The sequence below is a fragment of the Platalea leucorodia genome, assembly GCF_965183815.1.
Source record: "Platalea leucorodia genome assembly, chromosome: 15".
NCBI lineage: Eukaryota > Metazoa > Chordata > Aves > Pelecaniformes > Threskiornithidae > Platalea > Platalea leucorodia.
Genome location: NC_138837.1, coordinates 9,408,316 through 9,431,233, shown reverse-complemented (window position 1 = coordinate 9,431,233; position 22,918 = coordinate 9,408,316). Strand labels below are relative to the sequence as shown.

The following is a 22,918-nucleotide window of genomic DNA, read 5'->3' as shown; positions in this document are numbered from 1 at the left end:
GAACCTAGAAGAAAACCCAGAGCAAAATTTCTGATGTCCCTTGAGTTAAGCCTGTTTGTGTACAATTTCCATCTGAGCTCCTGAGGTTTGAAATGGTCATAGAAATTGGCTGATTATTGAGGTGTTTGTTGGAACGCAAATGGTGGCCTTTTTAATGGTTCAGTGCTCGCTAATGTGGGCAATTTAATTTTTTTTCTGTAACTCCAACCCAGTTCCCAGCCTAAATGAGAAGAACAGTGCAACAGCTTTCAGAACAGATTGGAGGTCTGTGCTGCAGTCGGCAAACTAGGTGGTGTCCATGTGGCAGTCAAGCTGCCTTATAATGTTGGGCAATAAACAAGCAGGAACCTTTCTGATATTTAGCAACTGCACCATAGTTTCTCATCTTTGGGTAAAATTAACCTTAGGTCTGCAAGAACAATAACGTATTTAAGAATAAAAGGTCTGGGTGACTGCCAGCCCCCGTGTCTGGCAATGGAGAGAGTTTTCATCTGTAAGGGATGTGTTAAAATGCTGCTTATGTCATGGTTGGGATTCTCTGGCATGTGTTGAGTTAAATATAAATAACATTCTACAAAGCAGTCGGCTAAAATTTGTAGATTAGTTAGGTTTCATTATTATGGCTGAAATCTATTCTTTAGCTGGATCTTCAAACAACAGAACATGTCCTGTTTGTGCCTCCACAGGTTTCATATCAGTCCATGAGTATTCCCATGCACTTGCACAACCTCACTCAGGATGTTATGTGCTTCACAAATAGATGGTACTGTGGGTTTTACCAATAGGTCCTGTTGCTGCTTGTTCTGTGGTTGCTGTTTTGCAGATGGGACAGGGTACAGTCCATTTCGTCCTAGAAACTCACAGCATTCTCTGTCTTGGTGGCAGCAGCACAGTCCCCAGCAAAAAAGAGGGAGGGAGACACAGCAGCCTTGTGTTTGGGGCATGATAACCACTTCCACCCTTCTTCTCCAGAAGGAGGGTGCTCCCTATTGCCTGATGGACAAGTGCTTGCGATGGCCCTTCACAGCCATACTTTGCTTGAAGACATGGTCTGGAGGAAGCCCCGCCATGGGACAACAGATGGGATTTTGGGAGCAGACAGATCTGCACGCTGGAGATTTGCTCTGTTTACAGCCGCCTGTGGGCATGCAGACAGGCACGTCCACTCCAACCGCAGCGTCAGCCGTATGCCAGAGCTGAGTAGGGCAGCATCCTAGTTTAAATAGCAGCTTTGCCTGTCTGCATTTAGAATTATTTTGATGTTACAATGTGAGAGATGAGAACCACCAGTGTATGCAAAGCCTGTGGTGTCTGGCTGTGCTTGCTCAATGGGAAGGACAGAGTGGGATGGCATCTGTTTGTGTTTAACCCACTCCTGTGGGGAGGTATATCCTTCACACGTGTATGTGCTTTGTTTGTCCTTTCTCTTTGTAACATCTGAGCACCTTTTTGTGGCTAATGGCTTTTACCCTCAAGATAATCGTGTAACATATCATCTTCATCTTACAGACGGGGGCCTCAGGCCTGGAGAAGTCAGGTGGTCCCCAGAAGGCTGTAATGGGGCCATGCACTGAGCGCAGTCAGGTTGAGACCTAGTCCAGTGCCCATCCACAGGATCAGTGATCCTTAACCTGTGGTTCGTCTGCAACAGGAGCCCATTGACACAACTTAACGTTGCCTGAAGTCGTGGGATGGGGTGCCTTCCAAAATTTGCTCTTCAGCAAATTTTCCCATATTACTTTGAAGGAAAACGTTATGAGGAAATTGAGTTGATTGCAATAGTAAATGCATTTTAGATGTGCCAATGAACTAAGCACTCCCAATATATCACTTTTCCCTTTCTGCTGACACATTCCTCGGTCCCCTTGAGTAAGAGAAGGAAAACAGGAGTGGCAGTTTGAAGAACATGTTGTCCCGGTGATTGACAAGAGGTTGTATAAATCAGTCAAAGGGAATCCTCCAGGCATTCCCTCTGGTGGGAAGATCCCACAGTGCTCTCTGGCCTTGTTCATTCTGTCTCTCGATGTTTGTGTACAAAATGTGTGGGTGGGAGACGAGCTGGATTAGAACCTCCAAGAGGAACAGACATCAGCTCTTTTAATTGAAAGCAGCTTCCTAGGGAGGGGTATGACATGGGCTTCCAGTAAGTAGACACAAATAGTCCCCAAATACTTTGGAGCAGATATTTGCTGTGTGGGTCTGAGAACCTGGATAAGCCCCAGTGAGTGAAGTTGTGAGTCCTGCCTGATGCCGTCATTCTTCAAAGCAAATACTTTAGTGTTTGGTAACACCCTGAAATGAAAAGTACAGCTATCCCTTCTTCCCTCCACAGCTGTCAGGTGCTTTAGCTGCTGTTTTGCATCACCGTAGCAAACCAGAGGATGTTAGAAAATAATTTATTTCTCATAAGCGTGAATTCCTATGAATTTGTAGTTGTGAGGAGAGATGATGCTCTGTCTTCCACGCCATAGGAACTTGTAGCTTGAAAGTGGTGGTACTGCAGTAATAAGTGCCTTCACGCTGCTGACATCTTCTAGGGATGCATTAAAAGCAGAAGTGTGAGAGGCTCTCCCAGAAAATGGTTTTCAGACTTTGCAGTTGTGGTGTGACACTCAATAACTGGGTAGAATTGAAAAGGGGATGTATTTACCATGTGTGTTAGAGCCTGTTGAGATGGTGGAGTCTGTAGGTGACTGACTGTTTATCCAATCAGATTGTTATTACAAAATCTTAAAGAACTTTTTTGCCATTAGCTAAGTTTACTAGCGAGCAGCTAGTGTAGAAGAGGCTCCTGTAGCGACTCCTAATGTCTGTTAGACTTTTCCCACACTTCACAATTATACTCTTCTCCTAAAAGAACTTTTTACCCCAATACCACTTTGAAACACTTGTCTGAGTAGCAATGGATCAGCCTCAGCAGGAGGAAGCTTATCTAACCTGTTCAAACCAGACCAGTCTACTGAGTCTGCACACCTCCGTTGCACATGTCTCAAACACAGGCTCTTTATGCAATGTTAAGATTTTTGCTAATATTCTCAGGCAGAAGCAGAAAGCGCTAGAGTTCACGCACACACACAAATCAAACAAGGCATTTAAAAGTTATCAGAGATTTCCAGCCCACCTCAGCAGGGGTTTATTTTGGGTTTGATTCAAACTTTTGGTGAAGGTCTGGGTGATTTCTTAATACAGGTTTTCACTCATCCATTAAGTGGCACTTAAAATGCACCGAACGTCAGAACTTTTGTTTCTTTCAACCACCTTTTTGGCCCAATAGAGCAGGAGGAGATATAAGAATAAGAACAAAATCATATAAAAGTAATGAGACCTTTGTTCATGTCAAAGAGCTCTCTGACTGTATAAATTGCAGATGTGGGTAAGATAAATTCCCTAGCTGGAGAGGTATTAAAATAAAAACCATGCTCCCAACAAGAGACAGGCTGCTGAAAATGCAAGAAGGGAGAATTGCGAAATGGTACATGTTGAATTGCTGGCCTGGATTTCAAATGCCAAAGATAGTTTATGTAAAGCCTTGCTCTGCTGTAAAATGTAACACTATCCACTGGCTAGCCTCAATGAAGCTTGGTCCCAGTTGTTTTAAAAAATAAATAAACTAAAAATCTTCTTCCAGCCCATTAAAGCTGATTTATGTTTTGCCCATAGATTCCTCTGTGCTGGATCTTGAGGGACTCAGATTATAGAGGTGATTACCTCACTTTTAGCCAATCTGGTTTCTCATTCCCAGGCATCCCAGGCTTTCTTTGCATTGCCCAGACTTTGCCTGCCGAGACCAAGAGGGCAGTTCCATGCAGAATTACTGAGTGGGCATAGAATTTTGAATGGTTAAAGACATCTCTGTTAATTCTCTTGTTTCACTTCAGGGTTTTCTTTTTGTTTTAATAATCAGGGAAGCTGCTTATGGGAACAGCTTTACTGACAGCACATCACCACCTGATTGCTCAGTTCAGGCTCTGGTCTTGGAAAGAAATCTAATGCTGTCCCCAAGGGTACATGGCTCCAGCTAGCACCTAGCACAGGTGGTCTGTGTGATCAGTCCTAGGCTCTCCTGTGGCTAGCACAACTGCTGGAGATGGTTTGGCCTCTTGGGTTACATTCACAGCTCCATTGCCACTATAGTGTGTGACCACAAGGAATTCCCTCTGTCTCTATGACTCTGGCAATGACAGTCACTGAGTTCACTGAAGTGTTGTGAATATTAACAAGTACCCTTCAGATGCTCCAAGAGTCTCAGCTGGAAGCATCTTTCTAATGCAGTTGTAGCCTTTTGCATGGTGGGCATTTCCTTTCTCATGTTTGTTGGGGGAATGAAGGCTATGGTTGTGCATGTTTCTTTTTTGAAGCAGCTTCACTCAACAGTGTGGTTTCAGGGTAAATCCTACCATTTCTTGCAGCTTCATTTTCACATCTTACATACTGCCAGCACTCCAAGGCTCTCTGGTACTTAAATTCAGGCATTTTCTTCTTTGAGCTTTTCATCCATGCCAGCACTTGGTATCCATCTACTTCTTCTTTATTAAAAAGGGCAGTTTGCTTATAATCCCACTGCTGCCTGCCATGGAGACTGCTGTAGGTGTAGAAAGAAGGTGATTCCACTTACAGAAACTAGTTAACAAAACAAGAAACTGCTTTGCTTAAATTGGGTTGTAGAGACAGGCCTTTCCTGGCTACACTTGCTTCCAAGTTTACATGGCCATCTGTGGCTTCCCTGGGGTTACAGTAACATGCAGGTTTAAACAGGACGTTGCTTGAGTACTGTGGAGAGCATCTGCAGGCTGTCTGTCCTCTGAGTTGGTACATTCAGAAGTGATCATCACTTTGACTCCAGTGGGAAGAGTCGTGGTCCATTTGGGTGAGAGCAAAGTTGTTCTGAATGCTGTCAAAGACCTTGTACCAGATTGAGAGGAAACTGTTGGCTGCCATCCAGCTGCTGCGAGTCTTTAGCTCTTTTTCATGTTTCAGTTTTTCTTATTGAGGTGGAAGACCTGGAAACTTAACTTTTGAATAATCTCATGGTATTTAGAAACGTCATTATTGTGTATTATTTTATTCTAGCAATGCACCTGGACTTTTTTCCCCACTTTAAACAGTCATAATCCTTCCTTACTGTCATCTATGTCTGTTTTGGTGTTTCTTTTTTCTCCCGCAGTTGTGTCGAACTAAGGTGATTGACTTGAATGATGGTGTCTCTCAGTATGCCTGGTATCCCTGCACGGCCAACTTCCAGTACTCCCACATGACACAGACCATTTTCTGGCTGAAGGTAGGAAGTGCACATGTCATTCAGAAGTCTCCTCTTTGCCTGCCTGTACAAAGTTTCTCCAACAGGCAAAATATCATGGGACAGCCTTCTGCGGGCCATGCCGCTCCTTTCTTTGAAGTATGTTTAGTGCAAAATAGCAAAACAAAGCCTCTGAGCACTGTCTAGAGAGTCAGTGGTGAAGTCCCTTCCTCTGACAAGGCTATTGAATTTCTGAGAGGTTACAGCCTCCAGCTGCAGGGCTGTTTGACTCGAGTTTATCATCTAGTTTGTGTAAGAGAGATTGGAAGAGAAGACTTCTGTGTGACCTGAGATGGGAATTGTTATTTTAAAAGTCCTGGACTGACTCTTGGGGTTTTTTAAAGCCCACCACAGTTCTCCACCTCAGCCTTCATGGGGCTTTTGTTTTCCCAGGCTTATTTTTCCCAGCCTATGGTAGCTGCGGCAGTCCTCGTTCACTTGGTCACTGATGGGACCTATTACCTGGACCAGAAGCAGGAGACCATTGGTGTGCAGCTGTTTGACACCAAAGACCAAAGCCATGATCTTGGTAAGACTGTATTTTATTAAACTCCCTCTTTATTGCTTGCTTAATCTGTTGGTACCCACATTCACAAACTGACCAATACTCCTGCTCAGTTTTTCCAGGATCAGACAAAAAAAAGTACTTGCTTAATGCTCCAAGAGCTGAGTTTCCACAGTTTGTTGCAAATGATGCATTATTTTATACAGACATTTCTCCATACCTGTTCACTATGTGTTCAGAAATGATTAGTTTCCCTTTAGTCATTAAACTAAGCGCTATTTCAACGCTTCACGCACAGCACCTCTGTGCATGATGTTGACAGTGATACAGATGAACTGCTGGTAGCAGGGAGTGAGGGACTGCACCAGCTGGTGCAGCAAACGCTTCTGCTCTGCCAGGTGCTGTTGCGCGGATCTCTAGTGCTGCTTGCATGGCCTCAAGCAGATGTGCCTGACAGAGGCTGTGGACCTGCTAGTTGTGCTGAAGTTCCAGGATAGACCATTTTTGCCTGTACTCTGAGCACAGGTCCCTGAACCTGGGAAAGTTGTGTCTGGTGAATTGATTTTGGCTGCGTTTAAGCTCCAGGACTAAAGAGGTCACCCTAGCTCCCAGCTCCGTGTCAGGGTAGGACTTGCATAATCCCTTTCCAGAGGTCCCCTGCCCTTTTTTCCACTGGGAAGAAAGCTAGCCATGTCATCCCGAGAGCAGATTTTAAGAAAACATAACCCCCTTCCCCCAGCTTTCTGTTTTACCATAACTTTGCAATTTAACAAGCTGAAACTCAAATGAACTTTCTACTAGTGATGAAGGAGAAGGGACACACACAAATGGCAGGTGTTGGATGACTATCCAGGGCAATATATAATTTGGTGGGGTGTGGAGGACAGGAAAGAAAGTATGTGTGGTGTCTGTTGTCCAAGAACAAACCGAAATTCATACCAAGTTGTGCAGGTTGAGTCAGGATAGCTCCCAGTTTGCCGGAGCCCCTGGATTAGTCTTATCCTCCTCCTTTCACAAAAGAGTGTCACATAGCTGTTTCCCTCTGAGAAATAAATGATGGACACACAAGCACGCCAACAAATACTTAATGCGACATTTTATAGAGACAGACAGACGGACAGATTGTGAGAGAAAGAGAACAAGAAAGAGGAGCAAAGAGGAAACTGAGGGTTAGGTTTTGAAATCCTTGATGAAGTTGCAACACGAGTTTGGCATGGCTCAGACTGATGCCTGGAGATCTTCACAGCTGAAATGCTGCCTTCATCATGGAAAAGCCCCTCTGACCTTTTCAGAAGTGACTGGCCTGGAGCAGAGGAGAGGTGTAGGTAGGCTACTCAGCAGTTCTCACTCAGGCAGAGCTCCCAGTCACTGTTTTGTCTGAGTTCTGCGTGCAGCATTAAGTCCTTTTCCTGGATATGGTATTTGATGTGTTTGAATTATCACTGTGGCAAGCTAGAAACTGCAGCTGAAATGCAAACTTTGGCATGCACTGGGTGCAGGATTGACTGCAGACGGTCAGCCAGCCTTAAGCAGAAGTCAGTGGCACACTAAAAATACATCCAAAAGGAAGCAGCAATAATTTAAAGCTTGATCAGTCCTCAGTGTGCTAAAGACACTCCCGTGAGCAAAATGCAGTCTGTCGAGAAGTGCAGTTACCCACCTTGGTCAGAGAAAGTTTTTACCATGTGGACTCCCAGAAGCTAATGAGAAGCTTCTTCTGAGTCTCAGCAGGAGATGGAGAGGTTGGGATGCCAAACACCTCAGCGCTGTTAGTTCAGAGCCATTGTAGACACTGGCGTTCAGCTGCTAGGTGCTTTGCAAGAGCTGTTGAGCATTGAATAGGTGGATACAGAGCTACAGAAACGGGCAAGCATGGAGACAGCTCTAACTCCCCTGCCGTCGGCACCTGTACTATCTTGAGTGGTTTTTTTGCTGATGAAGGCAGGTTAGTTAAATGAACCTGACCTGTTCAGCCCCCATTTACCTTGTCTGGGTCAGAAAGCACCAGCAACCGCAGCACAGCTCTGAGGGTCTGTTTTGTTGTGGACACCACCTGAGTGCGAGGAATGAAATTGAAGTGAATAAACAGCCTCATACCATAAGGTCTTTCTTGGCTTTCCATCAGAGAAGGCAGAAACTTCCAAGGAATTTGGGAACCCGGGATTTCGAGTATTAACTGCACCTGTTTGCAAGTGAGAAACGTGCACAAGCTCCACAAGGAGCTGATATCAAAAGACCTGTGGGAGGCAAGTAGACAGGGAGGTTATTTCAGGGTCAGGTAAAGACCAAAACAAAGAGAGGTTTGCTTTTTTATTTTATTTTTTTTTTTTATTACAGGAAGATTTTTTTAAAGTAAAGGGTGGGAGATAGATGCTTAAAGAGAGTGGTCAGAAGTCTGTCTTAATTCACAGGAAATCACTTTCTAAGGAGAAAAATGAAAACTTTTTTATTCCTTCCCTTTTGAGTCAAGAAGCCTGAACTGGAAAAAAAATAATAATAATAGAAATCCCTGAGCCAGTTAATCATGCAAATAGAATTTATTTTATTTTCAAATTTGTAAGTGTATCAGGGTAGCCAAAGGGCCTGGGCCAAAGCTGTTGCTGGGGGAGCTCCAGTGAAGCGAATGGAGCTGGAGCCAAGCTGATCCTCGGAGCGATGCCATGGAGCCGCGGAGTCAGGGCTTTGCAGTCAGCCGTCAGGCCGTGAATCTCAGTTAATGAATTTTAAGGCCAGCCGACATCTGTCTGTCCTTTGAGTTACCCCTGAGATGGATTTGGCCCATTTGAACTCAGGTTGCCTCTACTTGAAGGTGGGAATTTCTACCTGACTATCACTGAGTGCCTTCTCTGCTGAAAGGATTAAGTCTCCTTGTCACCTCTCTGGTGCTTCTGTGCACCTTGACCTCTTGAGACACTTATTTTCCTGAGACACAATTATTTTCTTCTCAAATGAGATCACTTGTAAAATCCTCAGTGGGGCCATCACCCTCGTTTCTCTCTCCAGGACCATCTTTGCCTTTTTTAGCAAAGAGCAAGATACCCTAAGGCTGAAAACCATCAAAAAAAATCAAAACTGGGCACATTTAGTGTAGAGCTCATGCAAAAAAGTTTTATGCTGAGTGCTAATGACATGCACAGCTACAAACAAGCCACTGGTGCACTGCCCATGGTGCACAAAGCCACCCAGCCTGCCGGCACCATTTGATGCGCAGTATAAAGGCTCCAACTGTCCTCTCAGGCCAGTTTTACAATAGCGCGACTCCGCTTCCTCCGTGATGGTTGCTCCTGATTTAACAGAGCACAATAGAAACGTAGCTGTGGTCTAAAGAAACTGCTCTGAGAGCCTGCCGCGCTTGCAGAGAATGGCAGCCTTTCTTCAGCTGTCTGGAGGGATATACTTCTCTGCTAAGCTCTCCGGAGTGATTTGGGAAGCCCCTCCAGGCAGCTTACCATAACTTTTCAGCTCTATAGGGCTGTTCCTATGGGTGAAATGCTTCTGAAGTGCCCACGGCTTCGGGAAGCGATTGTGTTAAGTCTGACCCTTCCTCTGATCTTGTCTCTCCTCTGGCAGGTGTCCACGTCCTGAGCTGCAGGAACAATCCCCTGATTATCCCAGTCATCCATGACCTCAGTCACCCTTTTTATCACACCCAGGCTGTCCTCATTAGCTTCAGCTCCCAGTTTGTGGCCATCTCCGGGGTGGCCTTGCGTTCCTTCCACAACTTCGACCCCATCACCATCAGCAGCTGCCAGCGAGGACAGACCTACAGCCCGGCGGAGCAGAGGTGAGCCTGTCAGCTTGCTTCCTTCTGCCTCGCCACCCACCGCCCCCCGCACCGCCCGCCTGCGCCGGGGGTTAAGAGGAGGCAGGAGGGGCACGGCAGCTGAACCCTGCTGACCCTTTTGTGTCGCTGGTAAAAAACCGGCAGTGTTCTCATTGATCAGGATGGATGGGACATTTAACCCGCATGGGATACTGTTAGTGAATTATTTCCTCTTCCTTTCTCCTCCCTCCTTTATCCCAAGCTCAGAATTGGGGCCAGTTAACTCTCCATACGTTCCCCAGTACGGCATCGTTTTCCCCACTCATACGCTGGCCTCAATCTAAACCGCTTTGTGCTGCTAAAGTGCTACAGGGACCTCCCACGGAAATGGTCGCACGGAGACAAAGTGATGCTTGTGCCTCGGCAGGACCGGATCCTGCAAGGTGCTCGGCCCTGTGCGGCGGGTGCTTGGCCACCAGCATTTGTGGTACTTTTATAGCTGGGGAAGGGCCCTCAGTACCTCTCCGGATCCAGCCCACGTTTTGAAAAGCTCTGTGGGACCCCCCAGGATGAAAGGTTTATGGCTACCGTTTTATTCTTGTTGTTATTACAGACACATCAATAGATCACCACCAATCCCTCTCAGTCTCTGCTTTACAGCATCCCACAGAGATTGTGACCTTTCGTGGCCTCTGGTGCGGCAGCTTCATGGATCCTTTCAGTGAGGCAGTGAAAAGAAGAGGGGAGAATTTAGCAAAACCCCTGAAAGAATCATTTTTTTTTTTTCCTTTGTGAATTCAAAGTTGTGAGCAGTCGTCATACCATAGTGGCAGCAATAGTAAAACAAGTTGCATATCCCAGCAAACCTCTGCTCAGCCTCCTAAGCAAGCTGTCAGGTTTTTTGATAATGTTCTGGCTTGTTTTTAGGACCTGCTTTTATTCCAGGAAAGGCGGGAGGGTGAGAAGGGGGTGAGGGAAGGGAAAATAAAATTCAAAAAAAGGAGTATATCTATAGCTAAATCAATCCAGTCAGTGTGTTCTGACCTAGATTCAAGGAGTCTGATCATTCTGTGCAATAGGTTGTATAAATTCAGAGGCCGAAAGACAGCAGGATCAAGTTTCAGATGAGAAGTCTAGTTGTGGAAGTTTGGCCAAATCCCAGTGCAGGAGCAGGACGGAAAAAGAGCGAGAAAGACCCACTGGAAGGAGATGGTGAGAAGCAACAGGGAGCTTGAGATGGCTGGGACGCAGGGCCACATTCCTGCCTCTCAAGTTTTCAGTAGGAATTCAACCATTTGTTCACTTATGAAATTAGAAGTGCTCTGTGTTTAGAAAGTTATTTCCTTAATAAAAAATGCATTCCCCTTAGGCAAAGCTTCAGTGAGCCTCTGCAGCCCAGCAAACTAACCTTTAGAAATCTCTTGAAGAAGAATCACCCGCCGTTTGCCTCTTTTTTATTTCTTGAGGGTTTTTTTTTTGCATTGTTTTGTTTTCGTGATGCATTGAACCATCTCAGCCCCTTGCTCTCAAAAACTTCCATCAGAGCCTCGCTTGTTCAGAGTAACGTTTTAGGTCTTGCAGGTTACAACGCTGGATTGATCATAAAGTTTCCCGTGTCAGTCACGGAACTAGAAACTCTCTGAAATAAAGCCCTGATCCAAAGCCAATTGAAATCAGTGAGATTTTTTCCATTGATGACAGTGCTGTAGCAGAAAATCTCCAATTTGCCTTGTGATGGGATCGGTTTGGGTGGCCATATATGCTCTCTTCTTCTGTACAAGAAACTCTAGGCAGTTCAGGTATCCAAGATGTAGAGAAAGTTGTGCATTAAGTTGTGCAGCCAGGAAACAGGTGATGCCTTTGCTGTCACCTGCCATCTTTTTCCTTTGTTATCTTACCCAATCCAAGAAGAATGTAGAAAGAGGGATTTTTTTAATTTAGTCTTAACCAGTTCAGAAGCTGGATGTGCGTTTTGTGCCTCCTGTGCTCACCGTTTCCCCATCAGACCCCCTTTGAGCACCAGTCCCACACTACTCATTCTTCCCTTCTCTCCTTTTCCCACTTGTTGCATTTGCCTAATAAGATTTTTAAACTATTTATTTAATTTTTAAAGGAACTTTCCTTCCTACCTGTAAGCATCAATTTTACCATTTTCACTTTCCTTAGGTAAACATGGATATTTTCGCCTGCTTTTTGACTTCTCTCTACAAGAGATATTTCTCTCTCTTCAAGGAGAATTATTTTGGTTGGAGAGGATTTACAGCCAGATATAGGCATTTCTAGGCAAGGGTGCAGATTTTAAATATGTGAGGGAAAAGAAATATATCAGCCCTTAAAAGTTAACAAAGCTTTTATTTTGAGGGTGAATGGATCGCTCCCATCGGTTAGTGACAACTTAACTGAAAATAAAGCATGCGCTCACTCTTCTTTCCTAAAATATGTATTGCAGTTAATATTATAGAAGAGAAAAAGGAGCTTAAATGCAAAAGTCCCATTGAACTTTATAGGTAGTTGTCCTCAGTCATCATTAGCTCTTTTGAAAATCCATTCCATCCTTCTGAAGACATTTATAGAGGGTTTAAAAAAAAATTCTCTGTACTTTCCAGTTGTATTTTTCCAGTTGTTGGTTTTTTGCTGCAGCTGACCACAGGCTCTTTTTGTTTTCAGCAGAAGTTTACCTCACTGCTGGAGATGTGCTGTAAAAATGACACACTTCATTTTCATATTGCATCCTCAGACCGGATATAATAGCCCAGTTAGTTCTTCTCTCGTGCTTTATAGCTCAAATTATTATACTTTTATTATTTCCTATTTAGGCTCGTGGAGTGGACGATGAAACTGGGTGTGCAGATGCAGAGGTACAATTTCCCACCCTGCAGTCACTTGAGCAGCAAGAAAGCCTGGTGCATTGGGGCTGCCTTTGACAGCGGTTCCTAAGAAATCAGGTTTTTGTCCTTTTCACTGTGTAGGAAACACCAGCTGGGGCTCTCCCATGCCTGGCAAGGCAGTCCTCGTGAAGCACTGCTTTTCCTCGGTGGCATTTCCTTGCTGCGTTCACAAGACCTGTCCCCTCCTTCATCCTGCCTGGTGCTGTTTGCTCCTCTCCTGGAAACTGCAGGTGGGAGGCACAAAAGCCCAGGTAGACACCCCAGTTCAGCTGTCAGAATTGTGGATTTCAGGAGTTTCCAGCTTTCTAATTTTGCATTAACTCCATGTTCTTAATGAAGATAAGCCTCCCCTCCCCTGGAGCGGGCTCTGGCTGCCCGCGACTCACCAGCGTGCATGCCCCGCGTTGTACTTTCTGGTTAGTGTAGCAAAAAGATTTTCCTTTTCTTCGTTTGGTTAAATCTTGGTACAAACTCACTGTTACGGCTGCAAAATGGTTTCTGCAGGGGAGATTTGGGGTTCACCTTTCTCCATAAGTGTGCACATCCAGGCGTTGGCAGCTGGGGGAGACCAGCGCTGTAGACCAAGACCCACTCCTGGCCAATGTGGCATTCCCTGTCCTCACCCTGGCCTCCGCGGAGAGCCATCTTCCTGGCTTTCGCCCTTTGCTGCCCCAAACAAGCCCCAGGGAGACATAGCCCACTCCAGCTCTTCTCTTTGTCTTGTTCTCTCCTGCTGTCAGCTTCCCCAACAAGAAACGATGAAGATAAATCTTCAGCAGCAGAAAAAATGCAACTGCCCTTTATAACTGTGGTTATTTTTTTCCTTTTTATAAGGGGGGTGGGGTGGGGAAAGGGTCTCCTTGTCTCTTTTTTTTTTGTGATTTAATGCAGCTTTCTCTTTCCCGATTCAGCTGCCTTTCCCCTGCCCTGTGTTCTGTCATTAAGCGCAATCTCTGTCAGCTTGCTTCTGGTGAAATTAATGAATTTCTCACAGAACTGTTAATCATAGAAGCTTTGGTCCGTGACATGTGTTATAATTCAATGGGTTTTTAACCTTCGTCCCATTTTGGTAATTGGCAAACAGCGTCATTTGGCTTTTATTAAAGTGGAAGGCGATGCGTTTTCTTTGTTTGCCTGGACAGACTCTGGCAGGGAGACCCGCAGGGCTGCTAACCCCAGGCACACGGCCCCGCTTCCAGGCTGGCAGGGCAAAGGGGCTCCAAGAGCTTTATCGGTTCAATATGGACCCCCCCCCAGGCAGGAACATCTCACACAACGGGGTGCAGGCAGGCTGAAGGCAGAGCCAGTCCCCAGGGAGAATGTTGCCCTGCCAGTGGTGGGGACAGCAGTGGGGACATGCCAGCTCGTACCTCTCCTTCCCCCACAGCTTACCTGGGGCTGGATCAAGTGTTTTCCATAAATCTCTGGGTTTATCTGTGTTCCTGATGCTATCAGTTGGAATTAAGGTTTTGTTGTGATCGTTATCAGATTCAGGCCCAATGGTATGGCAGTGAGATTGCGGAAGCGACCATATGTGTTGCTACTCTTTTGGTCACTATCATGGACCAGGTTTGAAGGCAAACACCTAAAAGGAAAGGGCTTGATCCTTCTTCCAGTGGCACAGTTGGCACAAGTCCATCAGTCCCCATCGAGCCCCAAGGATTCGGGTAGATGTTCTTTTGAGATTTTGTGTTAGTACAAGGAAACCAATGTGTTTTAGCTGAAGACTGAAGAAGATGAATTCATTGCCACCTTTTCAGTTCATACTTTTTTATTTCTACAACAAGGAATGTGGCTAGCCACCTTTGCTTTTCAATATGGTGCATATATGTTTGGATTAGAGAGAAAGAGCACCTGCTCTTGCCTTTAGGGGAATCTCTACAGAGGAGAAGACGAACCCACTGTAAGAATAAATCTTTTAGAAACACCCTCAGAAGGTTACCTCTGTGTGAGTTGTATGTATGGTGGTGTAGAACAAAACCAAAGTATGCTTCAGATCTGCAGCCCAGGCTGGCCTGAACTGTGGAAAAGGAAGTTTTTCCTATGTACAATAGATAATGTTGTAGATCTTCTCATAACAAGTGTATACCATAAGCTTTTGTGCTCACCTATGCATATATATGTTTCAGAGCTATCATGAAGGAAACAAATAATTAGGGCAGTATGTTAAGATGAGGTCTTGGAAAAGTGCTTGACCCCAGGGTTAGGAAAAGAAAGTTTGGCTGCCATAAGCTTTTCAAAAGAGGAAGTCCTGGATTGCTTTTATGTGAGGAAGGAAGAGTTCCAGTTAATCATTATAATTCTCTATAAACATGTTAAAATACAAATGTTTCTAGGATTGTGTCACTAAGACCCCAATTTAGCAAAGCCCTTAGCTATTTTCTTATATCCCCCTGTAGTCAAATCTATCAGTGGGACTTAACCATGCTTTTTGAAGTTAAGCACATATTTAAGTGCCTTGCTGAATTGGGGCCAATATTGGCACAGAGAAGTAAAGATTTAAAGGCTAATGACTGAGCTCATTTAGATTAGGGATGGGCAGAATGGATTTGAATAAAGTAAGAACTGGCTCAGAACTTCAGCCTACGTGTGAAGCTAACTCAGTTCAGGGCTTGTTACATCATTGAAACGATCTGCCTTGATCTGTATTTTAATACGCTGCAGACAGTGGAAAGTGTGCAAGAAATCCACTGCGCCTTGCACTCACCTTGGTGTGAAAATGTTGCTTTAGGAAATCATACACTACCAGGGCAAGAACAGGAACAGGTGAATCCGGGGGCAGACCTAGTAAAATAAACACTGTCAGGGAATATCCCAGGCACCAATACTTGTTCGTTACATATATATCAGTAAATTGTTAGAGTGGTCCTTGGGTCGCTTGCGTAGCTTTTGTCAAGACCAGCTCGAACTCTGGCAAGCAATTCCCAGGTGCATTTGGGGAGTTAGGATAGACCAGGGATGATTTGAAATAGGCAGTTTTGATGAAGTCACCCAATTTTGATTTCAAGAAAATGGGATAAGCTGTCCCATGCCAGGATTTCATTCTCAGATACTGTATATGGTTTCTTGTCCAAGAAATGCATACTTTCTGGAGCATGTGATGATTAACCACTGTTAAATGGCAGTACCCATGCAAGAGCTTCTGTAACCCACAATTCTGTAATATGGATGGGTTCTTTGTCTAAACTTCCTACTTGGAGATATTAATTTCTCCTTCTTAATTCTGCATTTGCAGAACTCAATTCAGGATCGTGACTTCAAAATTCATTGGGATTTATGGCTGACAGTAGCTGATACCAAATTGGAACCAGTAGCTAGAGAACCAGAAATATTTAAATTGGAAACATTTGGTGGCAGTGGTTGTTTTCTTACAAAAAGTGAATGGTTGTATTGTTTGTCACTGAAGTCATTCATATAGAGTTACAGACAGAGAGAGCTGCCCAGATGATCTGCTAACCGAGGCACAATCTGGAGCCTGGAGGGGGTGGCTAAAAATGTTCCCTGGCCATTTAAGAAGACCACAAGGGGACTTGTAAACGGAAAGAAGAACATCACAATAAGTGTTTCTTAATGCCTTTGTCTGTGGCGTTTCAGTTCTGTAGGACTTTTAAGCCCAGGCTTGCTCATCTGGTGTCCTGATATGAACTCAAGAAACCAGATTCCTTTTCTCCTTTACATTGATGGAAATGAAAAGCGATGCCACTTACTGCGGTGACGTTCCTCCAGATTTCCCTTTGTGCAAATTGCAAAGGTTTTCTTAGGCTCATCCTTCCCTCTGAAGCCATTCAAGGCTGAATTCAGTGCTGCATTGATGTGTAGCACATTGATTCACGTAAGATATTAAATGAAATAGGTCTGCTATTATTTTATTTTTCCAACTTTAGTGCAGAAAGGTTTTCAGATTTTGCGGGAGTTTTGCAATGGGCAGTCAAGGTTTGCAATATGTACTTCTGAGAATGGCTTGGCAATGGTACTCGCTTTTTTCCTCAATGAGTCAACTTCCTCATCCCTGGAGCCCTGGCACGGGAGGAACTCGTATTGCAGCCTCACCGTCTGAAAACTGGAGGGGGGCAAAGTGACGGTTAGCATTCATGGCAGCTATAACTGGGACATGTAGGGAGGATTCGACAAGATGTCATTCATCATTTCCACTCTTACTCAACATCCACGTTCAGATATTCTTGCTAATGTTAATTGGTGACTTACTCAACCAGCAGTGCCATGAGGTCAATAGTAAGGTACTGCTCCGCTCGGGGAGCCACAGTATGTGAGGCTGCCTGGGGAGCTGCTGCCAAAACAGAGTAAGGTCTGTGGTTCACACTCCTGGGTGATTCATGTTGGGCATTTACAAGGCAATTGCACATGGATGTTCTCCTCACCTCATTTCTCTGCAAGAGAATTTCTCTGCTCACCTGGGCACTAGGATATACTGCCCACTTGTTCTTCCACCATCTCATCCACTGTCTTATTGATCAGTGCAAAGTGAAATCAATGGCAGTTTAAGTTTGTGTGTCGGTCTGTGAGTTGCAGTGACTGGAAAACATGCATGAAACCCTTGTTATAGGGGGCAGGGACCCTACTGAAGGCAGGATCACTCTCTGTAGGTCAGCTCAGGCAGAGGATCATCTGTTCTACAGAAGTAATGAGCATCACAGTTGTAGTGCTGATAGACAGGGTGCTGTTTGTTGCATACAAGGGCGTCGAGTTGGCCAACACGGAGGTGGAATTCTCCTTCCTCAGTCCTGTCAGCAGCCATACTTTGTGCACAATGAGGAAATAATATCTTTCTGAACGTAGAAATTGTTTACATCTCATCGCACTCCAGGGAATGGCCGCCACTGAACAAGCAACCTGAAATTACAAGCAGTGGGCACTTCCCATATAGCACTAGTCTGGGACAGAGAAATGAGTTGTGGAGGTACATCATACTGTCATTTAATCTGATCTAGAGCTCAGCAGAAACATATGCAGATGTGCTTCTCTATCAGTAACATGGGAATAACAATACCAGCCCAGGTGTCTCACAGGGGTGTCATGAAAATTAATTAGATAATGTCTGCACAATGCTTTGAACACAGCAAAACACCGTGTACATGCTAAGTCCTGTGCTTACTAAGGTGGATGGGGTTTTGGTGGCTGTTAACCCTTTTCCTAGGAGACAGGAATACCTTGCTTGTAATCCATTTCAAAATGTGTGTATTGATACATTGCTTTCCCTTCTTTCTATAACTTTCTGTGTTTCAGGTTCTTCCCTACCCATGTAAATGGTGAAATAAGTCAAGGTTTTCCCTCCTCAGAATTAACTTAACTGTATTTAATTTAAATTCATTTTAATTTTCAGCAGAGGCATATCACCTTGTAGGAATCCTTAACCCCAGAAATTTTGTCTCTAATCCAACAAAACATCCTTGCACACGGAATCATAGAATGGTTTGGGATGGAAGGGACCTTTAAAGGCCATCTAGTCCAACCCCCCGGCAGTGACCAGGGACATCTTCAACCAGATCAGGTTGCTCAGAGCCCCGTCCAACCTGGCCTTGAATGTTGCCAGCGATGGGGCATCTACCACCTCTCTGGGCAATCTGTTCCAGTGTTTCATCACCCTCATTGTAAAAAATTTCTTCCTTATATCTATTCTAAATCTACCTTCATGCTTTAAGACTCTCAGCATTTTCATTACCCTTTAGCTGAGGGACTGCCCCATACTCACATTTGAACATGTGCTATAATGTTTGACTCAGGTCATCAGAGATGGTGAAAGATTTTCTGTCAACCAGACATGTCTGTGTATACAAAAATAAAACAAAAACCTCTTTCACAAGTTTTGCTAAATGTTACAATAATTTATTGTAGGGAGAGCAGACAGTTTCCATCCAGGGAAACATTTTATGGGTAGCAGGACAGCAACCGGAGAGATCTGAAATGACAGCATGCTGCTGAGCTTGATAAGAGCTTATCAACACAGCTACACAGCTGATGTTTGGTGTTCCTCGTGAAGTGGAATAAAACGCATGTGTTGATTTCAATCGAGTTTCTCAAAGATAAGAGTGTCTTATCACAGAAACCCCTCCTCACATGTATACACATGCACAGTTATCACTAGCAATATTGGGCACTCCTGAATTCAGCAGAGATTTAAAATTGGATGGGGCATAAAGACAGCTCTTGGAGAGTGCTCTCGTGGGATGGGTGGATGGGTGGATGGATGGATGCATGGATGTTGGTACAGGAGTAGGAAGGCCACAGTGCAGTTGAATATTGCAGAACAGAAATTCTGCAGAATGGGCAGGCTCTTCCCTTTTGTCACAAGACCTGTAATTTGCTTTCATTGTCATCACCGTTACCACTCTCCCTATCCTTGGGAAGACTTAATTAAGAGGGTGTGCTTGTCGGTGAGGAGCCCTTTGCTGAGTCGGGTTCGGTATGCAGTCTGTGTACCTGCTGCCTGACAAGTGATGAGTTTGTCAGTGAGATACGCTTGCTCTTGTGGAATTCATTAAATGAATTGAATAAAAATACCACTTCTTGTCTCCCACCTAGCTGTGTCCACTACTCCTGCGAAGCCACCGACTGCCAAAAGCTGGAGATCGAGAACGCGCTGCTGAACTGCACCGGTGGTGGGTGGTACAACGGTGCCCAGTGCAACGTGAGCTGCAAGACAGGCTACATTTTGCAAGTCCAGCGAGACGATGATCTCAGCAAGAGCCAGGTTTGTTCTGCTGGTTTTGTACGACCCACGAGACGGGGATGAGCAAACAGATGTGGAGAAATTGAGAAATAGCCCAGCCTAAAATGCAAAATCTCAGCTCAGCCTTGGGACAAGGCTTTATCCTACTACTTCTCATCAGAATAGGAGCCATTTGACTCTGTAGAAAGAGGTACTGACAGTGAGCAAAGCTCAGATGTTCCCCAAATTTAGAAATTTTCAACCCAAGAGGTTTAAATATGTGTTCAGGCCTTCTCTGATCTCACTGGCTCTACTCAGCCAAACAGTGTTTCTCAGGTTGGTTTTTTAGGGGTGGGGTGTTTGCTTTTTTGCACAACCAGTTTCTGGGGAAAATATCTCATTTTTATTCCTCAGGTTGAGTCTAACAATGTCTTAACTCCTTTGCAGTGTTTCAGTCCATCTTCTCCCAACCACACCCTGACACTGCAGAAATGCATGGTATCGAGGGGCTGGAAAAAGCACCCAAACCTTTTTACTTCCAAACAAAGCACTGAAAACCTACCCCAGTGAGCCAGGGAGTGCTCCTCATCTCCTCTAAGCCATGCATTAATAATCCAGTCCTACAAAGGCAACATGTCTTGATGTAGTGAGTGGAGTATTGAGGGAAACTATCAATTTCTTTAAACATTAAAAAAATGCAGGTCCTTTGTGCTGGTGGAGGTGGACGAGGTGTATGTGCAGCATTGCCCAGCCTCGGCATGCCACTGGGAGCAGGGTGCACGGGACACATGGGTGCAGGGCAGGCACCCCGGTTTGTGCTCTCATGCCTAAATGCTGCCGGATCCCATGAGCACAACGTGGGGGTCATTTCCCCCATCGGCACCTTCTCGCCTGTTGTCAGGGCAGCACACACATCTGGGGCTGGGGAGGGCTGGGGGCAGGCAGCCGCGCTCAGCAGCCTGTCTGTATTTGTGAAATACTGTGTTCTTCATCAGCTCGCAGAGGGGGGAGACAGAGTGGAGGGGAATGAGTCAGCCCTTTCAACTCAATTACAAAACAAATACAGGACCCCGCGAGCTGGGCCTCTTCCATCCTAATTGGCATCAGCACCAGAACCCCAGCTCCAGCTGAGCATTTTTACAGAACAGAAAACAAGTTCTCAAACGAGCCTGAATGGCTGAACCAGGAAATAGTTGGAAGGGATCTGTACATTGAGCACACAGGAATCCCAAACCAAATAAAACAGCCTAAACATGTTTCACCAGCACTGTGTTATTTAAACGCAAGAAGTACCTTTTGGGGAGGCTCAGCCAACTGTATATGGGTTTGCTCTGAGAAGTTTGGTTTCAGAGCCTTGATCAGACTCATATGATAGGAGTGGAGGATTTTAGCACCCCTAGCTAACGTGATTCACTGCCTATTACAACATGCTTCCTCTCACCCTGGTCTACTATTGCACTTCATCGTCTTTTTTCCACTGATAAAACCCCTGAGGCCAATGGCTTTGTTTTGCTCAGTGCTGTGAATTCAGTGTTCAAATCAGGGAAGGAGTGGAACATCTTAAAGATATCCATGTTCAGCTAAGCACCTTAAACATGTGCTTTAAAAGTTTATTCATGTGCTTCAGAGATCTGTTGAAAAGGAACAGGCATTTTCTTTTACTGTTGTCTCATTTTATTTCTTTGTGTCGGGTGCTTCAAGCCAGAACTTGTGGAACGTGTAGGTAAGAAATGAGTTAGCCAAGAAAGTCCGGAATCCGTGGTTTGGATTCCTCGTATTGTGTTGTACTGAATTGCATTGTGCTCCTTCCACAATTGCTTCCCAGCTTCAGCTCCCCTTCTGATCATAGGCATTTGGAGATGAGATAGGGCATGTGGTTTGTTATCTATGGTTAGAGGGACTCTCTGCTGTGATTGAGGAACCTTGCACAAAGCTGCTGGTTGTTTCACTGTTGTCATTTAGTTGGATATTTTGTTTATTTGACTGATTTGAGGGTCTAGAGCTATTTTTTTCTCATTTAACTGACCGTGGAGAGCTGCACGAGGAAGAGGAGGAAGGAAAGTAGCTTTGCACATGCTGATGTTTCAAACTCTTGGGTAGGAAGGAGGCTGAGCTGAGGTGCAATGTCTCAGAGAGCAGACTGAACATCAGTGGCCCATGGCCGCTGCATGCCGATGAAGGTGATTGACAGACCAGTGAAAACACCCTGGTTTAGCATCTGAACCACATTTGTCTTCCGTATTTCACTGAAAGTTAGAAAAAAAGGGTGAACAGAGAATTAAAAGCAAAATTTTCAAAAGCACCTCAGAGATGTAGGGGCACAAGTCACATTTCAAATCAATCTTTTACATCTAAGGGGTCTTTGAAAATCTTCTTAACAGTTTCTGCACTTTCTGGCCTCTGTGTCTTCTGAAGCCACCATTTTAATCAGTCTTAGGGAAAAAAATTCATTCATCTCTGCTCTCTGAGAAGCTCCCATTCCCAAATTCTGTTAAAACTCCATAAAATCACCAAACCCTAAAAACCGTCAGCACTATGTGCAGTAGAAACTGTTTGCTGTTTGAAAATAAAAAAAAGCTGAGCTGTTTGCAGACTCTTGGGCTCTCTCATGCTCATTTAGGAACTTCAGCAACAACAACAAAAAAGGGTTTGTATAGTGATGGAGCAAAATCCTTCATGTATCTTTCTCACAAAGAAGATCTTGGGATGTTTTCATTCCCCCCCGATTTCTTCCCACCCCCCTGACAACTCCATCGCTCTTTCTTCTCTTCTCCCCCTTTTCCCTCTTTGTCTTTCACTGCTTTCCTCCCCCTTGTCCTTCGCTGAAAGCCCAGCTCATTCAGTTACTTGTTGTCATCTCTCCTTGAAGCTACCACCACTGCTGCTCTGGTCAAGAGGTGTTATTTAAAACCCAGCAGCTCCCTAATGTTGTGCAAAGGCATCATCAATCATGCCAGGAAAAGAAAGCGCGGCTCATGTGGGTTCAATTAGAGGCACAGTAGTGGGCAGAAGTGGAAGAATACTTAGAGGGGAGGGCACAGCTGTTCATTTTTAAGGAGAGGAAACTTCACACGTGAAGCATCGCTTGAAGAAGGAGCCGGCTGGGATCTTGGGCAGCAGGAAGGAGACATGAATTCTCCCAGGCTGTTAAAAGTCCCAAGAAACAAATCTTTCTGGCATCAGATTTGTTTAAGTTTGCATCCTCTTCACTGTACTGCACACTGTATCTTTGGAGGCCCGTTTTTTTCCCCTCTTTTCTCCTCCCCGCCCGCCCTCCCTCCTTGCGTAAGCCTCTTTTGGAAGGCAGGACATGAAGGGAAGCGGTTGCTGTGATGCCAGTCAAAGCAGCACAAAATGCCCAAAGTGACAGCTAATAAACCAGATGAGAAAGCCAAGTGCTTCATATGGACTGCTGTGAGCTGGGTGACCTTGTCAGATCAGACAGGCGAAACAGGAACGTGCCTGCCCAGGCTTCGGGTGGGAGATGCAGATGCTGCCACAAAGACCCAGTGCCGGATCCAAAGGCAGCGCTGCTCAGGCTGGCGATTGGAAATACCCCCGAGGTGCAGCGTGGTGTCGGGGAGAGCCGGGCTCCTGTTCAGCGCCTGGGGTCCTGCCCTGCAGTGATCCCACCTTCGGGTGGGACATTGGAAGAGGGAGAAGCTGAAAGCTGGTGGGTGCCATCTGCAATAATTTCCATGTTAGGGTTGTCCTCTGTGCTCTCAGTCAAAGCCACTAGTCTTTGTCTCCATTGTGGGGAATGTTCTCCGTTATGTTCTGCTGCAGAAATGCATGTGCT

The 22,918-nt window shown here is 45.1% G+C and overlaps 1 protein-coding gene across 1 annotated transcript in view; it reads left to right on the top strand.

Moving 5' to 3' along the window:
• PAPPA (pappalysin 1) overlaps positions 1-22,918 on the top strand; it is a gene marked incomplete at both ends in the record, with an annotated part of 177,410 nt that overhangs the window by 118,907 nt on the left and 35,585 nt on the right. Inside the window, 4 exons of the mRNA XM_082327351.1 lie at positions 5,165-5,278; positions 5,690-5,825; positions 9,372-9,585; positions 18,993-19,161. Coding sequence (XP_082183477.1) covers positions 5,165-5,278; positions 5,690-5,825; positions 9,372-9,585; positions 18,993-19,161 — 633 coding nt within the window. The remainder of the gene's footprint in view (positions 1-5,164; positions 5,279-5,689; positions 5,826-9,371; positions 9,586-18,992; positions 19,162-22,918) is intronic.